Consider the following 18,003-nt stretch of genomic DNA (forward strand, 5'->3'; position numbering starts at 1 on the left):
ATACGTACCCTTTGCGCCATCGGCCTGCTCGCTCCCTTCCTACTTCAACTTCTAATATATCCTCTTTAAGGCCAGTGTGAAAAGAAAGGATCGCGAAGTTTCCCCCCCCCCTCTCCCCCAAAAAAATGCAAAAATCCCTCAGCGTCGCCAGCAATGGAAGCAATCGGGTAAAATCTTCGGCTTGCTGGATCTCAGCGAAGCGATGCGGTAACTCAGCATTAAAAAAGGAGGAGAGAAAAAAAAAATCGGGGAAAAAAAATAATAAAAATTCAACTCTCCCTCCTTCCTTCCTTTTTTTTTTTTTTTTTCTTCCTTCCCTCTCTCCCTGTCTCCTCTCTCTCTCTCTGCCTCTGACTCTTCCCCCTCCGGTTTCCAAGACAGCAGCGGGACGGAGGCAAGTATCCTTTCCCCAAATCGCCTCTTTTTCTCCTCTCTTTTCTCTCCTTTTTTTACGGCGCCCCTCGGCCCCGGCTCGCGGCTCTCATGGCTGGCGGGCGGTCAGGTGCCGCCTGACGGCTGACGATCCGCTGCGGGCGCTCCCCTCCACGCCGCGCCTGGGAGACCTCGGGCGCTCACCAAAAAAAAAAAAAAATAAAAAATTAAAAAATTAAAAAAAAAAAATTGAAAAAGGGGAGGAGGGAGAGCTGGGGGTGAAAAATTCTCAAAAATAAAAAAGCTCTCTAACGCGCCGGCTCCTTTTATTACGGTTATTATGATGTTGACGACGGGGGCTTTTTAAATTTTTTTTTTTTAATTTTTTGGGTTCTTTTTGTTCTTTTTTTTTTAAAAAGGTTCTTTTTTTTTTTTTTTTTTTTTTTTTTGTGCTCCTCGCCCGGCTCGCTGCTGATTCCTGCCCGGCGCCGGCTCGCTCTGCCCCTGCGCGGCCGGCGGGCGAGGCTGGGCGGTAGGCGGGCGCGGTGCGGTGCGGTGCCGGGCCGGGCCGTGCCGTGCTAGCCCGCCTCCTCGCTGCTCTTCCTCCTCCTCCTCCTCCTCCTCCTCCTCCTCCTCCTCTTCCTCCTCCTCCTCCTTCTTCGCCGCCGCCGCCGCCGCCGCAGCGCCGCGCCGAGCGGCGGGCAGGAGCCGACTGCGGGAACCCGGAAGTAGTGGTGGCCATAACAGGTCGCGCCTCACACAATGCGCCGGGCGCCCGCAACTCCCAGCGCAGCGCGGGGGGGGCGCTGCCCCCCCCTCCCCGTTCCCCTATCTCCCTTTAGCCCTCCCCGTACAGACGCCCCCCCCTCCTAACCCCCCCCCCCGTGGGTACGGCCCGGCCCCGCGTAGCCACGCCGGGGGGGCCCCCGGGAGGCCGCGGGGCTTTGTGTGCAGGAGGCTCCGCGCCCGCGCAGCGCCCCCCCCGCATCCCCGTCCCCCCCCTCCCTTCCCTCACGGCCGCGGCCCCGGCCCCGGCGGCGGCTCCCCCCGCGGCCGCCGCTCAGTGAGCTCACCCGGCCCCCGGCCGCCGCCGCCGCGCCGCCGCCGCCCAATCAGCGCCGCGCCGCCCCGAGCCGCGCCCCCATTGGTCCGCGCGGGGAGAGGGGCGCGGGGGGGCGGGGGCGCGCCGGGAGAGCCGAGGGGCGGCGGTGACCCCGCGCCGGGACCGGCACCGGGACCCGGACCCGGTCCTGATCCTGGTCCCGGTCCCGGTCCGGGCCCCGATCCGGGTCCTGGTCCCGGTACCGGACCCGGTCCTGATCCTGATCCGGATCCCGGACCCGGTCCCGGTCCCAGCACCGCACCCGGTCCCCGCCACCGGACCCCTCTCCGCACCCGGTGCACCCCCAACCCCTCCCCGTACCTGCGGGCACCGGGCGATGCTCCCCGCATCCCCTCCCCGGACCCGTCCGAACCCCCCCGTAGCTCTCCGTAGCCCCCCGTACCCTCCCGTGCCCCCGTCCCGGTCGCCTCCCGCTCGGGGGAAACCCGCGCCGAGCCCCCCGGCCCGCTCCCGACCCCCGTTACGCCGGCACCGGCCCTTTACCGGCGGGCGGCGGAACGCAGACCGGGCAGGTAAGCGCGCTCCCCCCCCCACCCCCCCACGGCATCCCCCCCCTGCCGCCGGGCACCCCGGTGCTGTGCCAGCCCCTTGCTCCTTCCACCCCCTAAAAATTAAAAAATTAAAAATTAATAAAAATATATTTTTTTTAAAAAAAAGGGAAAATCCCTCCTAATCCCGAGGCAGGCCTGCCCGCGATGCATCCCGCCCGCCGGAGCCCCGCACGCTTTTACGGCGTGATTAGGGCCGTGCGAAACTGTTTGCCCAGAGCCCGCTCCGGATAAGGCTTTTACAATTAGCAAACACGCAATTAGCAAACACGCAATTAGCAAACACCTCTTACCGGCGGCGCTCGCCGAGGCGCTGCGCCCGCCGCCGGCCCTCGCTGCCCGCTGCCCCCTCGGGCGACGCCGCTTTTGGGGCCGGAGTTTAATTTTTGGGGGGGTTTATTAATTTTTTTTTTTTTTTTTTGGAGGGGCCGAACTCGGAGCCGGCGGCTTGCGGAACCCGCTGCCGTCGTACTGAGGAAAGTAATGCTAAAAAAATAAAAAAATAAAAGGGAAAGGGGGAAAAAAAAACAGAGGGGGGGGATAAAGCAAGAAGTGGGGGTCCCCTGCGCCCCCCCCCCGGACCCCCCCGGGTTGTGGCCGGGCTGAGGCAGGCCTTTGGCAGCGGGTTCAGCCCCGAAAAGCCGCCTCGGGAGCAGGGGAGCCTCCTCCGCGAGGTGGAATCTGTGTCCCTTTGCTTATCGGGTAATAAATGAGGCTTTTAATCGGGCTGAATTTCCCAGCTTCGGGAAAGAATTAGTCATACCTAGGAACAATAAAAGACGGGGTTTCTAGCCGGCTTCCCTGCTCCGCTGCTGCCTTCCTAGAAGGGATTTGCGGCGAGGGGGGGAAAGGAGCATCCGAGGGGGCTCTTTCCCCATTAATATTGAAAATCTGTAAACCTGAAATAAGAAGGAGCAAACAAACGGGAAAGGGTTCGGGAGGCGGCGGGGAGCTCCGGGCGGAACGCCGCGGATCAGGGGGGAGGCGAGCCGTGCCGAGATACCCCAAAAGGCAGCGCCCGAAGAGACGGCAGGGGAAAAAATCCCCCTTTCAAGAGCTACTGAAGGCCGGACCCGAGGGAGAGGGGAATAAAGGGGCGGGCGGGGGCAGCATTAGGGCGCTGACCCTGCGGCGTCCCCGCACTTTTGGGGTTTGTGCGGCGAACAAAGGGCGGCCCGGCACGGCCCGGCCCGGCTCGGCCCCGATCCCGATCCCGGTCCCGGTCCCGGCCCCGTTCCCAGCCCCGGCATCCCCGGGCCCGGCCCCTGCTTGCGCTCCGGCGGCGGGGGCCTTTTCTTAATTAAACGGAGGGCTTGAATAAAAGATTCCCAATAAAATTTACGCCCGTCTTAAAACTTTCTAAACGCCGCTATAAAATCCTTTTCATAAAATTAACTGGGAAATGAGTTACCGGCCCGGGCTCCTCTCAGCCCGGCTCCGCCCGGGGCTGGCCGAGCACGATCGTGGCCTCCCCGAGAACCGGGCTGCGAGGCCGGCTTCGCCCCCGCCGTGCCACCGGGGCCGTGCCGAGCCGAGCCGTGCCCGGCTCCGCGCCCCCCGCCAGCTCCCACGGCCCCGGAGCAAGCCCCGAGAGCGGCACCGCTTTTAGGGCGATTTCCTTCGCTTTTACAATTTCTTATTTTGGGGGGAGCGCACCACCTAGCCTAGTTAGAGCACGAGGCGCCCCGAAGTTCATTAGTGCTAATTAACGTGGCGGAGGGGGAGCGCTGCCCCGTGCTCCCCCCGGCTGCCCTGCGCCCCCTGCCCGTGCCGAGCCCTCTCCGCGCCTCTCGTTGAACGATAATAATAAATAATAATAATAATAGTAAAAAAAAATAAAAAGCACCGAAACGTTGGGTGAAACTCTGGCCGCTTAATTAAAAAATCAAATCAAATAAATAAATCCGCTCGGCTGCTTTGCATTTGAAGGATTGAGCTGTTGTGCCGTCTACTGGGCGCTGCGAAAAGTGCAGCCGGGGCTGCGCCAAACCCCGCCGCGGGCTGCCCGGGGGGGGCCGGGCTGGGGGGCAGCGGGACGAGGGGCTGAGCACCTTTTGGGGGGGGTGTAAAAAAATAAATAATAAGAAGAAAGAGGGTAGATAGCGCACCCGCCTTTAAAACGCCCTCCTGAGCATCCGTCCGTGCGGAAAGCGCCGCAGCGGCCCGGTGCGGGCCCGCTTGGTGCAGGGGGCCCGGGGTGCGGGGGGGTCCGGGGGGGTCCCGGCTGCAGCCTCGCACGGAGCCCGGCCGGGAGCATCGCGCAGGGGTGGCCGGGTGGGGGGGCATCGCCCCGGCCTTGAGCGGCGGGGGAGATGTTGGGAATAAAAGTTCGGGGCGAGGTGTAAAAAAAGTGTGTGCTTTTCTTTTTTTCCCTTTCTTTTTCCTTCTTTCTTTTCCCTTCCTTTATTTTCCTTTCTTTTTTTCTTTTCATTTCTTTCTTTTTCTAGCGTTCATTTTTCTTTTTTTTCCTTTTTTTTTTTTTTTCTTTTTTCTTTTTCTTTCCGAGAAGTTTGCCGGGTGGTAGGAGCCGGTCTGCAAAGCCCTGCTCGCCTTTGTAGGGTGCCGGCAGCCCGTGCGCCTTCAGACAAAAAGCTGGCCCCCTCCGTGAGCCCCAGGGAGCTGTGAAAGCCCAGAGCTCCGCTCCCCTCTGGGGAAACCCCAGGGACCCCCCCAAAAAACCCGAGGCACCCCCGCAGAAGGGCTCGCAGCCCGGCCAGCCGTGGGGGGAGCGCAGCCCCGGCCGCTCGGTGCAGAGCCAGCGCTGCGGCTCCCTCCCTGCGGAGTCACTTGGGAAAGTTCAACAGAGGGTGACATTAGCCTAAAATATTCGATACCTTTTCCCGGAGACTTTCCCCGCTCCTGCTGCGCTAAAGTCCAGCTCCGAGTTCGCGCCTGCTGCCTCCGGAGGAAAAATTTAAAATAATAGTAATAAAAAATAAAAAATAAAAACCAACAAAACCCAGCGACCTGGCCGACTTCTGCCAGCCAGGACCACGGGAGCTTCCCCCCGAGCAGACAAAGCAGCGAGGACACGCCGCCGTGCCCCCGGTGCAAGCAGCCCAACGAAGCCCGTTCCCCTCTAACCGGGTCGCAAAGCTCCCTCTCGGGGTGCAGCGTGGCGGGGACCGGACTCAACCCCCCGATTTCAGACTGGACACGGAGAGCCGGGACCTTGGGGCGCCCCGGTGAGCCGCAGCACGGCGGAGCGGTGCCGGAGCCCCGGCCACTTGCTGCTTTTTGCCGACCAACTCCTTCTGGGCACCGCTCCCTCCCCGCTACCTGCCGCGTCCCCGCCAGCACCGGGGCAGAAATCACGCACACGCTGTAAATAATAAATTAAAAAATAGCAATAATCCACCCCCGGGATGGTAACAGAGAAGGGAAGCGCTCTGCCGGGCGGCAGCCGGCTGCACGGCCGCAGCTCCGGTGCCACCCGCTCCCGGTCGCACTCCCGGTGTCACTCCCGGTCCCGGTCCCGGATCCGGTCCCGGTCCCAGCCCCACGCCTTGCCCCCCGTTCTCCCCCCAGAATCACGATCCGCCGCCGCCGCGCTGCTCTCCGCACCCCTGGGTGCGTTATCACCGCCCTGTGCGTAGTTGCCTACTGACTTTGCTACATGGAGCCGCGGAGCTGTTTGAACACCCAGCCTTCCCCCCGCAAACAATTATCCCGGCAATGAATTTACAAAAAAAAATATAAATAAATAAAAATAATAATACAAAAGGCTGCGGAACGGCTTAAACTTGCTCTTGCTCCTCCGTTTTCCAACGGCTTGCACCGGTACCGGCGCACAAAGTGGTCGTCTCGAAGCGCTTTGCATCCGACTTTGTTTGCCAGTGCGGGCAAAAGGAGAGCAAACGGGGGCAGAAAGAGCGCAAATGGGGGTGAAAAGAGAGTAGATTGTGGCAGCGGGTGGCGGCCGGGTGGGGGACCCCCCCGCTGTGCTCACGGCGGGGTCTCGCAGGTGTCCCCGCACACACCTGGCTCTGCACCTCTGCACTGCCCTGCGGAATCTGTGGCCAGCAAGGACACCTGTGAGAAAATCCTGCGTGGCTCCGCGTGGGTGTGAGCACGAAGGTCTGTTTTAAGGACAATATGGGGAAAATCCCTCCTCGTTAATCAGTTTTGAGCCCCCTGCTTTGCAGGAGAGGCGTCCAAACTCATGCGGCCCCTCTCCCCGCGGCACAAGCAGTGCCACGCAAGCCACGCCGTCCCCAAAACCATCAGGCTGGGGTTTGTCCCCCGGGACAAGAGCGCTTGCCCACGGGGCCCCCTCTTTGCCATCCCCTCTCCATCCTCCTCACTCGCTGGATGGAGCAGGGGCAGCTGCCGTCGCCCTTGAGCCTTGCAGGGGAAGGCGGCCTCCTCCTGCACCGAGGCCGGCTTCCCGAGGCAGCAGCTGCGAGAGGCGGGCAGGGAGGGGGGAAAAAATTAAAAGAAGCGAGGGAAAGAAGAAGGGGGGTCGGGGAAGAGAGGCGGTGAAAGCTGCACTTTCCTCCGAGCGGAGAGAGAGCGTCCCCTCGGAGGGGCCCCAGCCCCAGGAGCTGCCTCCCGAGCCCTGGGCCTCCCACACGGCAGTGGTTCCTCTGGCTGGGCCCCTGCTGCCCCACGCCGCCTCTGCCCGCGTGGGGACGGCGAGGTGAGTGGGGACAGCGACATGGGGATGGCGAGACCTATGGGGACCACGCCAGGCCCACAGGCTGGCTTCGGAATGGGGAGCTCCGAAGGTCGAGGGTTTTGGAGCATCCCGCGTGAGGACGTGATGCCAATGGCCAGTTTCTAGGACTCTTTTAGAGAGCTCGGTAAAAGACCTGCAGCCGGGGATGCCAAAGGGAAACGCGGGTCAGGAGACCCTGTCGAGGTGGGTGCATCAAAAGCGCTTGCTTCCAGATCACCCCACTGGGCACTTTTTGTACCTCCAGCACATTAGCTTCAGTTAAACAGCTCTAATTGCACTTTAAAGACAACGCTCTCCTTCTGTTATCCCCAACTGAGTCATGGGAACAAGATGAGGACTCACACGGGCACCCCAACACCCCAAACTCTGCAAAGGGAGCATTTCTTATGCAGAACCAGAGAAACAGCTCCTGGAGCAACCAGCTCAGCTCACCCCACCTGCAACACCATTTCCACGCATTTAGTACACTTCAGATCAATCTCATCGTCTGTATTTTGGCTAAGAGGGCTTTCAGCACGCTTTGAAGGGCGACTATCCCGAAATTCATCCTTTCAGTTCAAATTTCCAAAGGTATTTTGGTTCTTCTCTCCACGTGGCAGGGACCGCAGTCCACCCTTAGAGAAAATTTGGCACCTAATTCCTGACAGAGGTCTAAACCTTCTCGAACAAGCATGGGCAGCAAGCTGCGCTTCAGGAGCTGCCTACAAACACAAGGCTCATTGACAGTCAGTAGGATTAAGTGCCTAAACCACCTTTTGAAAAGGGACGTACCTTTCTGAAGGTACACAGACCTCGTTGCACGTGTAGACATGACCAAAGTCACTCCAAGCCTCTCAGCTGGGGAGCCAATAAAAGCACATCAGTGGGCTCTACCCACCCAACAGCTCCCCAGGGGTTTGGGGGACGCCGAATCCTTTGCCCCAGTGAAAACAGGAGGTTTTCAAGGCATTTAACCAAGCGGCTATGTGGTGGCACACGGTGAAACGCTGCCCCTCAGGCCTCCACTTGAGGACCAGCTGTTCCCACCCCTCTCTTCACTAATTCCTAAAAAGCATCCCTGGACCTTGCCCAGACCTACCCCCCCTGGAATATCTTGCTTTAAACCATTTTTCCCATACTATCTTAGATCATATTCCTCCTTTTACATTTCCGAGTTGAAGTTTGTTATAGTTTATTACAGTCATCTGCGCTGCTGATTGTTTGTATCCCTATTACATCCCTGTCCTTGCTAGTATTGGAAACGCTTCTTACTTCAGGACTCTTTTCAGATTTCATTCCTATGCTGCTCACCCCATTTTCCCACCGAGCCCAATCTGCCTTGCCTTTATTCTTGCCAAACTCTTGCTCCTTTTCCTTCGCTGTACATCACGGCCAGGCTTTTCCTTCACTCTTTTCTATGCATGCTGCACCTCTCTCCTGATGAAGAGACCCTCACCGGGTTTCAGCTCCGTTGTCGTTGCCATTAGTGTTACATTTCTAGTTATTCTTGCCTCTTCCCAAAGCCTTTGAAGTTGTGTAGAGACAATTTGATTCATTAGTACACTCAGCCTCGCAGTAACCCTAGCTCCTGCTTTATTTTCTGTATTGGAAGCACATGTCAGAGCCTCTACATGAGGGGAAAGCTCCGCTGTCTGCCTTCCCTACATGGGTCAAACTCTGCTTAAAAATCTTTGCCTTGCTGAACTCAAGTGGCCGGTGGCTTTCTCCTGCTGTGCTGCACATCCCCCGGATGCCTCCCTCTGCCTCGTGGGGCTGGGAGGCAGTGTACAGCCCCCCTTCTTCTGGCAGCCGGGATCTGGGCCGGGCTCCTCCAAGAAGGACCACGAGCGGACCACTCGCCTCCTCGCTCAGGCGGCTCCTCCCAAGCCCCATCTCAACAAGGCAGGGTGAGCATCACAGATGTAAAATGTGGCTCCACGTGTGTTCCTTGCTCAGCCTTCCCAGGCTGTCCTGCTGCTGGGCTTTGTTTCCAGCCCCTGCCTTCCCTGCTCCGAGCTCCACAAAGCTCCTCGGTCTTCACCATCTTTGCTGGCTCCTTCACTGCCCGGGGTGCTTGTGTGATCCTGAGCTCCTGCAGACACGGCACGAGACCGTCACCAACAGCCAGGGGCTCTCAGAGGAGCTTTACCTCACGAGTGCCTTCCAAAATCAGTGTTAAAAGGAAGAGGCCTCCTAAGAAAACTCCGCCACGGGACCACTTGTTGCTGCGGGTGTGTAGTTTATTCCATTCCCTCTTTCCGCTTTCCAGTGCTTTTCCTACAGCTTTTCTTACCTGCCTGCCTCTTAATATAGATTTTGTTTGGGAAGCCAAGCCCGCCTGCCTCATGTTTTCCCTTGGATCTGTTCCCTTCTCCTCGCACAGGTTGCCCACTGCTCTCAGCAGCTCTTCTCTCGGCTGACGTCGCCGCCGGAGTCCCTCTCCGTCTACCTTGCCTCTGCTCACTTTGATCAAAAAGAAATCCATTTACAAGCGTCGGCACAAACAGGCCCATGGGTTTCTAGCCAAAACCAGCTGATGTCAAAATATCCCGGCTTTCACTTCGGCTTGGTGCTTAAACTGGCTAGGATGAGGAGAGCCCAAAAGAAAAAGCACTTCGTTACGATTTATGAGCGGTTTCTGTTTGTTTAGCCCAAATGAGTCAGTCATCAATTTAAGAAAATCAATATAAGATTGGTTTAAATCAAATTAAGTGTTCATACAGGGGCTTTACCCCCATATTTTAACAAGTTAATTTAAAATTACACTTCGGATTGCTTCCCTGCTTGGAAGAGGCCCATTTCCAGGGACCAGACTGCGAATGGTGGTCGGCCCAGCAGGTCTGGAAGAAGGTGGTGGGAGCAGCTGGATCCCAGTGGCTCTGGAAAACTGACCGGTGCTCAGTGACCCAGCCCGTGTGTCCTTCAAACCTTGGTCTCAGTGACTTTTCCAACGAGCTGAAGCAGGCGACCTGGGTTAGAAAAGCTCATTTTCGCCGTGACTCTATGGGTTTTGCCCAAAAGGTTGCCACCCGCTCTACCAAGTTTTCAAGAATTTGTAACTATCAAGGGCCAAGTTCAGCCAAATCCTGTTGAAGGACGGGAGGAGGAGGCTGCTTGCAGCCAGGTGGCTTTGCACAATGCATCTTCTCTTCAAAACCCCAAGCTGACGACCAGGAGAGCAGGTCCAGCCTTGGTCCTCTGCTCGTCACCCATCCACAAACCCGTTTGCTCTGGCATCCCAAATGCACGCTGGCCCCGTCTCACCAAGCCAGCGGTTCCTTTCTTTAATTCTTTCTTTCATTCTTTCTTTCTGTCTTGCCCAATTCGTGTGGGTTTTAGCGTTGCACATTTTCCTGTTATTTTTGCTGCTGCACTCGGAGCCCTTCGCTGCTCTGGCCCTGTGCCAAGGAGCCTTCCTCCGCCACGTTTTTAGCTTCTTACCCCCAGGAGGGGAGAGCTTGAATTTGTTTCAACATTTTCTTCTTTTTATTTGTTTTCTTCTTTTCTGTCGAGCCCGTAATTTAGTTCTGCTGACACAAATGGTTAACCCCGTAGTGGGAATCTACTTAGAAACCCTCTCCGAAGATATCTGCTCGTATCACCGCAGCCTCTGGTTTTGACGCTCAGATTTATTTTTTCCCATAAGACCCCCAGAAATGACGGGCTCTAAAATACCCCTCAGAACTGTTACAGTGCCAAAAAGAGGGCACGGGGCTTCGTAACCTGAATAAAGGAGTGGAATATGGAGAATTTGCATTCAGACTCACGCGAGGCATCAGAGCATCACCTGTTCCCTTTATTTTCTCACCGAGTGGTGTCTTATTCCTGGGCTCGTTTTATGTCTGCACGGGGACACGCAGGCAGAATTTACGTGTGCTGGTGTGCATTAACTCCTGTCCTGACCAGTGCTAATTACCGCTAATTATGTGGGACAGTGTTAATTCTCTTAGCAGCGTTACTGCTGGCCTTACACTTCTGAAAGTGCCTTTGGGTGAGGCAGCTTACTTTGAAAAGATATTTATGTGGGGAATAAATACAGAGTGGCTCATACCCTGTAAATTTACACCGCCGGATCGCGGGCCCTGAAGTCTCTATAACTCTGAGGTCTCTGGGCACCAAGATAGAGAAACCCTCCAGGAAGAACCACTCAATAGAAAGGGTGTCAGGATCACCCCGCGTGATCTCGGGAAAGTAATTTTGATCTGGCATTTCTCTTCTGTGAAATTGGAAAAATAATATGTCCCTCACCGTCTCAGGGGCGTTGTATTTATATTCTCTGCCTTGCCAATCATTCTCCTCGCTTTTAGAAAATATCCTCCAAACCCTAATTGTTTTTATGTGTTTGCAGTATAAGACATAAAAGACATAAACCCATCATATTTTTCTATACTGTGTTTTCCCCGTTGTGCTGTACCACTACCGCAAGCGCCGTGTTTGTGGAGAGGATGAATGAAGACATCTTCAGCAGCATGGCTGAGTGGCACCGCAGGGCCGGGAGGTGTCATCAGGCCACATGGCTCTTCCCTGTCCCAGCCTGAGTGGGAGGCCCACGTCTGTTGGTGGGATAAGGAAAACTGATGGTGTTCCTCCGTGTCCCCAGCCAGGGCAGCAGGCCGTTCCCTCGAGCCACCGAATTCCCCTCTCTGGACGTTTCTCTCCTGACCGGGACGACAGGGCCCAGCCTGGGGAGCTGGGAGATGTCTGACAGCCTTGGTTCATGCTGGTGTCAGGGTCTCTGCACTTCAGCTCAGTCCTTCTCCTTCCGAAGGTTGTGCAGAGGGTCCTGGCCTCAGGGCTCGGTGGTCCTGGCTCTGACATTGCCATCTCTCCCAGCGACAGCACTGTGAGTCGGGAGGCTTTGCTCTCAGACCCTGTATCAGCTGGGTGTATCAAAATACCAGCCAAGAGGCTGCTGCCTACCAGTCTTCGGGCAAAAATAAATAAAGGAAAAATAAAACAAAGCAGCAGACTCATCTCCTCATCGGTTCACTCATCCCTTACGCAGGCAGGGGGTCGGTGAGGAGTCCCAGCTCGCGCCAGCACTTCGTAGTGGCAGGTCCTGGTGTGTCGGTGCCGGGGCTGAGCTGGTGCTGGCACCGAGCGATGGACATAGCCCTGGTGCCCCACTGCTCCCTGCACCTGGGGCAAGCTCCGAGTGGGGCTGTCTCTGCCCCCCGGGGTTCCCACTGCAGCCCGCCTTTGTCCCTGGGTCTCTCCTGCGCTGTCACCGGCAGTTGGTGACATTTGTCTGCTTCCACCACCTGGCGCCTCGGCTACCTCGGGAGCTTGTGAAGCTGGGTGTTTCTGCACGAAGCAGAAACCCGCGATGGTCGCTGCCCTGACCACTCAGCTCTTTGCAAGCATTCTTCTGAGGTTAGATGCGTTCCTCTCAGCAATCTGTTGTCCAGTAAGCTGGAATCGGATGGCTTTTTAACTAAGTCATCTTTTATATCTGCAGATGGATGCCAAGGTTCTTGACTTTGCGTAAAGCAATTATCCATCTGCTTTTTGTTTTTTAGGTGAAAGAACAGGAGTCTTGTTTGTCCGATGACAGAACCGTACAAACATCTACCAGTGCTTTCCATGGCCTGGACCTTTGGCTGTTCCCCCTGCTGGCCTCTCCTCCTACTTCTTCAAATAAGAGGCAACATTTGGCCATCGCATTCAGACTGAACTTTTGCACTCGCTTCCCTCCTTTCTCAATTCCTAAAATTTTAGGCATTAAAAAAAAAAAAAAAAAGACTGTATTTTTCTCGTCCTCTTTTCCCTTCTTCCCTTTTCCCTACCTGTCTGGAACACTTCCTTGCAGCAGCTCCCCACGAACCAGCACTTGCAAAGGCTCAGCTGGGGGGTCGGGGCACCTTCTTCTCCCTCATCCCCCGTTTTTAACTCACAATTGCACTGACTTCGGCAGTGCTGCTCTGATTTATGGGGCTGTACGTGGTGGGACCGCTGTCTGTCCCTGCCTCCTCCCTGCTGGAGAGCCGGGCAGCTTCAGACAGGCTCCTTGCCTCACGTTCATTAACAGCAGCTGTCAGAGCAGCTCTTGCCGAAGCTCCACATCCTTTCAAAATCATCACGGGTTTCTACTTCGTGGAGAAATAGGAAGCAGTTTCGTTTGTGTAAAACCCGCATGAATAAAAATTTAATCTAAGGCTATTGCTGCTCTAACAGCAATAATTTCTCTTCGAGACCGAATACAAAGAATACTAAAAACTGTCTATAAATAAGACTGCATTTAATACAGGAGAGACATGATTTAATAGGCTTACTGGTAAAACCCTCTCTGCCACTTTCGAATCCAAATCTAGGATTTTTTCCTGAACAAAACTGGCTTCCTGCAAGAAGAACTCGGGCCCCAGTAAACTGTGATTTTTAGGGTGAAATCATTCAGCTCAAGCCTTCCTCTACAAAAGGAAGAGGAAAAATATCTACTAAAAGGAAATATTAGTTAATCAGAGGACATCCCTTTCATACTAGAAGCTACTAGGGGATTTAAAAGTACATTCTAATTATAATAGTTCCCTAATTATCTGCCTAACATCTCATTTTTCTGTCTAATCCCCCTTTTAATTACAGTGCCTTTTTTTTTTTTTTTTTGCCCATCACGCAACCGAAGCACTCTATTTTACTGAAAATAAATCCTTTTAACTGGTGATGTCAGGGAATAAATACTGCCACTGCCCCCCAGAACGTGCACGCTGCCTGGTAGGGAAATGTCTCGCCAGAGTTTTGGGTAAAGCGCTCCGATGTTCCCTTCAGAGCCAGCCTCATTTAAAGGCTTGCAGGTTTTCTCAAGCGAGAAAAAAATGCTCTAAACTGCACGTTTTTTTTTTTTTGCAAAAGTGCCCGGCTGTGAAAGTTTTCCAGCGTGCAGCTTTGTTTTTCAGGCTCCCGCAGCTCGGTCTGCCTTCCACCGCCACTCGATGGGATCCCCGCCACTGGCCGACACTGGAATAGGATTTGGCCTTTGAACCAAGGCAGCGTGTAATTTGTGGAGCGGAAGCAATATTGTATCATTTGAGCTACGTTATCTACGAGCATCTGGTCATCAAGATCTTGCCTGGCGATTACGGAGCAGAGAGGAAACGCTGTCGGGGGGTTGGAGGGGAGGGGGGGGAAGGAAGCGGCGCGCGCGGGGTTCCCGTTTCCAGCCCCGCCGCTGGTTTCCTGCACGGTCCTCGAGCAAATCACAGCTCTCCACTTCCTGAGAACAAAAAAAGAATCGCCCTTCGGGGATGTTGTCAGGCTTAATGGATGTTTATAAATTGCTCTAACAAAAGGTGCTATGTCAGTGAAAAGTACTCTTCCCGATGATTATTCAAGTGCTCATTAAAATGCATTTTGTTCCATCCTTTCCCTCAGCTTGTGTGGGAGGAAATTGAAAGATTCAGGGCTTTGTGGGAAAGGGGGGGAGTTCGCTCCTTCCTTTGGGTGTGGGAGCGGCAAGTTTACAGAGCTAAAGACCTTTGGCATGCAGGTAGGTTTGCACCCAAGGCTCTGAGCCAGGCTGCAAGCTCCGACAGACCCATGGCTGGCAAGTTCCCTCCAGAAAGACAAGCCACGGATTAATGGTACCTTCCCCTGCTCAAATTTGCATGTATCATTTACTTAGCCTTGCTCCTGACGGAATTAGGTATCATCCTTTATTGAAAATTATTCTTAATGTGTATTTAAGCATTAAAAATGAATGTGCGTCTGCGATAAAACTTAGGGAATAATTTATAAACAGCCAACGTAACGCGAGATATGGAGCACTTGGCTGCCCTGCCAACCTGCGCGGATGTCTGCGCCACGCCAGGACACTTCTCCCTTTGTGGATGCTTCATTACGTCTGACCGACCCCCAAATGGCTGCCTGGCCCCAGCCTGCCCGGGTCTGCTGGCATTTCCAGGCACCGAAAGCTGAAGGAGACGTCATATATCTTCGGAGCTTCAGCTGCACCGGACTGCAGCTTGGCATCTGCGCCGGCAGTCCAGACGCAATGTTCTTGGCCCTCTGCGGCGACCCAAACCCACGCGTATGGCTGCCTGGCCTCAAGTAGCACCCACAATGAATGGTAAAGGTTTTTTTTAATGCCAGCCAAAGAATCTGAAACGTTAGTTGTGGGTAGGAAAAATACAGATTTTTCCCGGTAAGGAGTTTCTGTACGAAATGTATGGCAGCCACCAGCCCAAAGAATTTTATGATTTACGGCAAAAAGCCACTGCAAGTAATAATTATCATCGTTTCTAACTAGATTGCACCAACTTGCTCCTATCAGCATTTTTAGGGGATGGGAGGGAGCCGAATGCTTTTGTGGGGTGCAACATCTCCTCCCAAATGCAGTCCTTTCAGCTCCCCCTTGCTGCGGTCAGGCAGTGCATCAGGGCACCCCTCCACCACCACTCGGACTTCAACTCCTTCCTCCCCTGGGGGAGACCTTTCCTGTCGTGCCCTTCCTTTATAGCAGGCAAATCGTCACCACCATCAAAGACAGCTGCCGGGCTGACTTCAGCTTCCTGTAACTCTCAGGGCGCTCGTGCTGTGGCACATTGCACAACCAGGTGGACTGGCACTGCTCCCTTCTTGCCTGCAAGGGCTGAACCAACTCTGCAAAGCATGAAGCTGGGGTGAGTCAGGCTCCCTGAATTTCTCCCCATGCAAGCCCGGTCGGATCCTGACCGTATCCCGGTCTTTGCTCCGTACCCATCAGCAGTGAGAACCAGGCCTGGCATCACCTCGTGCCCTATGCTCAGCCAACAAACTGCCAGCTTTCAAGTCACCCTTTGTCTTTTTTTCTTTAGACTTTTGCAGCCGATGCCTTTTTCCCTCGGGTACCTTTGTGCCTTCCCAGTCTTGCAAGCTCGTGTATCGTCCGCCCTGTTCTCCTGGGGTGCCCCAGAGGTGGTTTGGCAGTGGGGGCTGTGCTGTGAGCTGCTCCCAAGGTCCTTCAGTGCCTGCCCCTCTCTCCTGGGTGCAGGACTTGGACGTGACACATCCCAAGGAGCTGGAGGAAGAGGCAGCACCGGCCATTGGAGCTTTCTAGCCCTCTTCTTCTCCTTCCAGACTTGTCTTTGTCCACTGACCGCTGTGCCACATGCTGACTCCACCTTCTGGTACGTGGAAAGGTCTCCTGGGATTTAGTGAGGACATTACACAAAGTTTTCTGGAAATGACCACCAAAATCTGCCCAGTGTGGCAGAAAAGAGCACCTTCTCCTTAGCTTAAATATCAACCCCAAATCCAAGCTTTGGGGTTGAGCAGACTCCTCAGACCTCATTACTGGTCCCATAGAAATACTGTTCTGCAGAAAATTCGGCATTTCTCCTTAAAGTTGCTGGCAGTGTGGCCAAACAAACTGTTTAACATCTCCCCTCTGGAGTGGGGGAAACATCCTGTCTCGATATCAGGGGTGACAGCATGAGTCCTTTCACCCTTCATTTTTACTTAAGACCACTGGAGTTTGTCCATGTATGTGCCAGGAATTAAAGACCAGGGACACACTGGGGATGTGGTGAGGGGCATCTGGTCCTCCTCCTCCTCCTCCACCTTCTCTCCCATCCTCCTCCTCCTCCTCCTCCTCCTCCTCCTCCATGGAGCTGAGTTTTGCCAGAGAGAGGCATCCAAATGCAAAGGCGTACAAGGAATAAACTTCAGCAGCACCTAGCCAATTTTTTTTTTTTTTTTTAGCACGCTTTTCTCTCCCTCTGCTTTCACTCAGATATTGTCTGGCCCCGTTCTTCTTTAATAAATGGGTTGCTTAGTTTCATTTTTCAACACTCCGTTTCTTAGCTAATTCAAACAGCCTCTGCTGGGTGTACCAGTGGTGAAACTGGCTGCCCTTTTAACAAAATTTAGCTTGTTTGGCCAACTATTCCAGCAGGCAAACTTCTTCTGCATGCTAAACCATCCCATGCAGAGGGCTGAGGCTCCTTAACCCCAGAACAGGGGCACCATGTTCTGGTGGGACCAGAAGACTGCCAATAGCAGTGTAAGGGGATGGACCCGGTCTCCTTGACGTCCCCGGGCTGTGCAGCCCTGCATGCAGAACCACGGAAAGAATGAGTTTGCTTAGGAAAAGGCTAGAGCCAGCTGTGCTTCACATCCCATATCCGAGTCCCAGAAAGCTGGTCCTCAGCCGTTTGCATGCCTCACCTCTGTGCCATGCCCACCACCCCCGACACTCATCATGACAGCTTTAAATGAAAGACGCTTTCTTTGTACAAAAAGGTATTGCTGAAATTAATCCAGCTGGTTCATAAAACGAAGGAGGACTTCAGTGTTGGAAGGACAGTAGGGTATAGGTGGCGTACTGACAACTAAGCAAGAGAAACAACATCTTCCTCCTATAGCTACCTTGCTATGGTCAAGTAAGGACCTTGTAAGAACTGATGCAGGCTCATCTGCTGCTTGATGCACTGGAAATCAAGTCCATGGATAACGCTTGTTTGTGCACTGCTTGCTCACCCCCACAGCTCCCATCCCAAAAGGACAGGGAAGGAGGGAGCCCCCGGGCTCCTCCTTTTCGTCTACATCCTCTCGTCCCTTCCCTGCCAAGACTCTCAAAGTGGTTTGAGGTCATTTCCCCATCTGAAAAATGACTCCTAGAGACCAGCCCTCCAGTTTGTTCCAGGACTTGGGGAGCGAGATGGGTTTCTTCCTTGCCAAAAAGATATTCAGGCAGAAACTCTCTTGGCAGAAATGTATGGGTTTTCTGGCCCTATCTGTGTATTTGGATACATTCTGTTATGCAAAATGATGCAATCCTTGTATATCTCAATAGAAGCACACATTAAGACAGTCCTCATTTCTTTCTGATGGCCAGATGTGCTTCTCTGTCACGCTGCAGTTTACTGTAGACATGTTGGTTGTTATTTTATCTTAGAACAAAACCCAAAGAATCTATTAATGAGGATAAATATATGTCATAATTTCTTCTCTTTAACAAATACTTGGCATTAATTCCTCTTATCAGTCCTACTAGTTTCCCAGCCTGGAAGCTGCTGAAGTCCGCTCCCTTGCAGAAATCCCAGCAGAGAGTTTCCTACAGCAAATCCCCATAACTAATCCTCTCTGGAATCATCTGCGAGTTTCACAGCACAAAACAGCTCCATGTTAATTTTTCCACTACATTCAACAGTTTGCCAAATGCCTTGAGAGCTCGTATGGAGCTGATGGCCACTGGTCATTCTGCAGCTTTTGGAGCAGCCTCTTTCCTTGCAAGCTCCCAGGTTTGGACCCATGCCCTCCATCCATGCATTGACCTCGCAGGTGGCCTCATGGCCAGGGGCAGGGAGTCACATTTCTACCCAGAATCATGT

General features: G+C 54.3%; 2 protein-coding genes across 5 annotated transcripts in view; one reads left to right on the plus strand and one right to left on the minus strand.

Annotated features, from left to right (window-relative positions):
• The window catches only part of MEIS1 (Meis homeobox 1), a 435,557-nt gene that overhangs the window by 104,550 nt on the left and 313,004 nt on the right, over positions 1–18,003 (minus strand). The window contains exon 1 of one of the 4 annotated variants that reach the window (XM_083828213.1): positions 4,878–5,618. The exons of 1 other annotated variant lie outside the window; for it this stretch is intronic. Coding sequence is in view for 2 of the 3 variants with exons in the window: in XM_083828212.1 (XP_083684338.1) it covers positions 9–20 (12 nt within the window). In the remaining variant the exon portion in view is untranslated. Of the gene's footprint in view, positions 1–8; positions 1,197–4,877; positions 5,619–18,003 lie in introns of those variants that run through there. 2 more of the 4 variants (XM_083828212.1, XM_083828209.1) reach the window with 2 other exon arrangements.
• On the plus strand, positions 203–12,440 carry LOC310895932 (uncharacterized protein; the record flags this gene model as incomplete). Its single annotated transcript, XM_083827648.1, has 4 exons — positions 203–207; positions 378–394; positions 1,489–2,007; positions 12,220–12,440. The coding sequence occupies 4 exons, from the start codon at positions 203–205 to the stop codon at positions 12,249–12,251; spliced, it is 573 nt and encodes a 190-aa protein (XP_083683774.1). The 3' UTR covers positions 12,252–12,440.

The sequence above is a fragment of the Anser anser genome, assembly GCF_964211835.1.
Source record: "Anser anser genome assembly, chromosome: 3".
Taxonomy (NCBI): Eukaryota; Metazoa; Chordata; class Aves; order Anseriformes; family Anatidae; genus Anser; species Anser anser.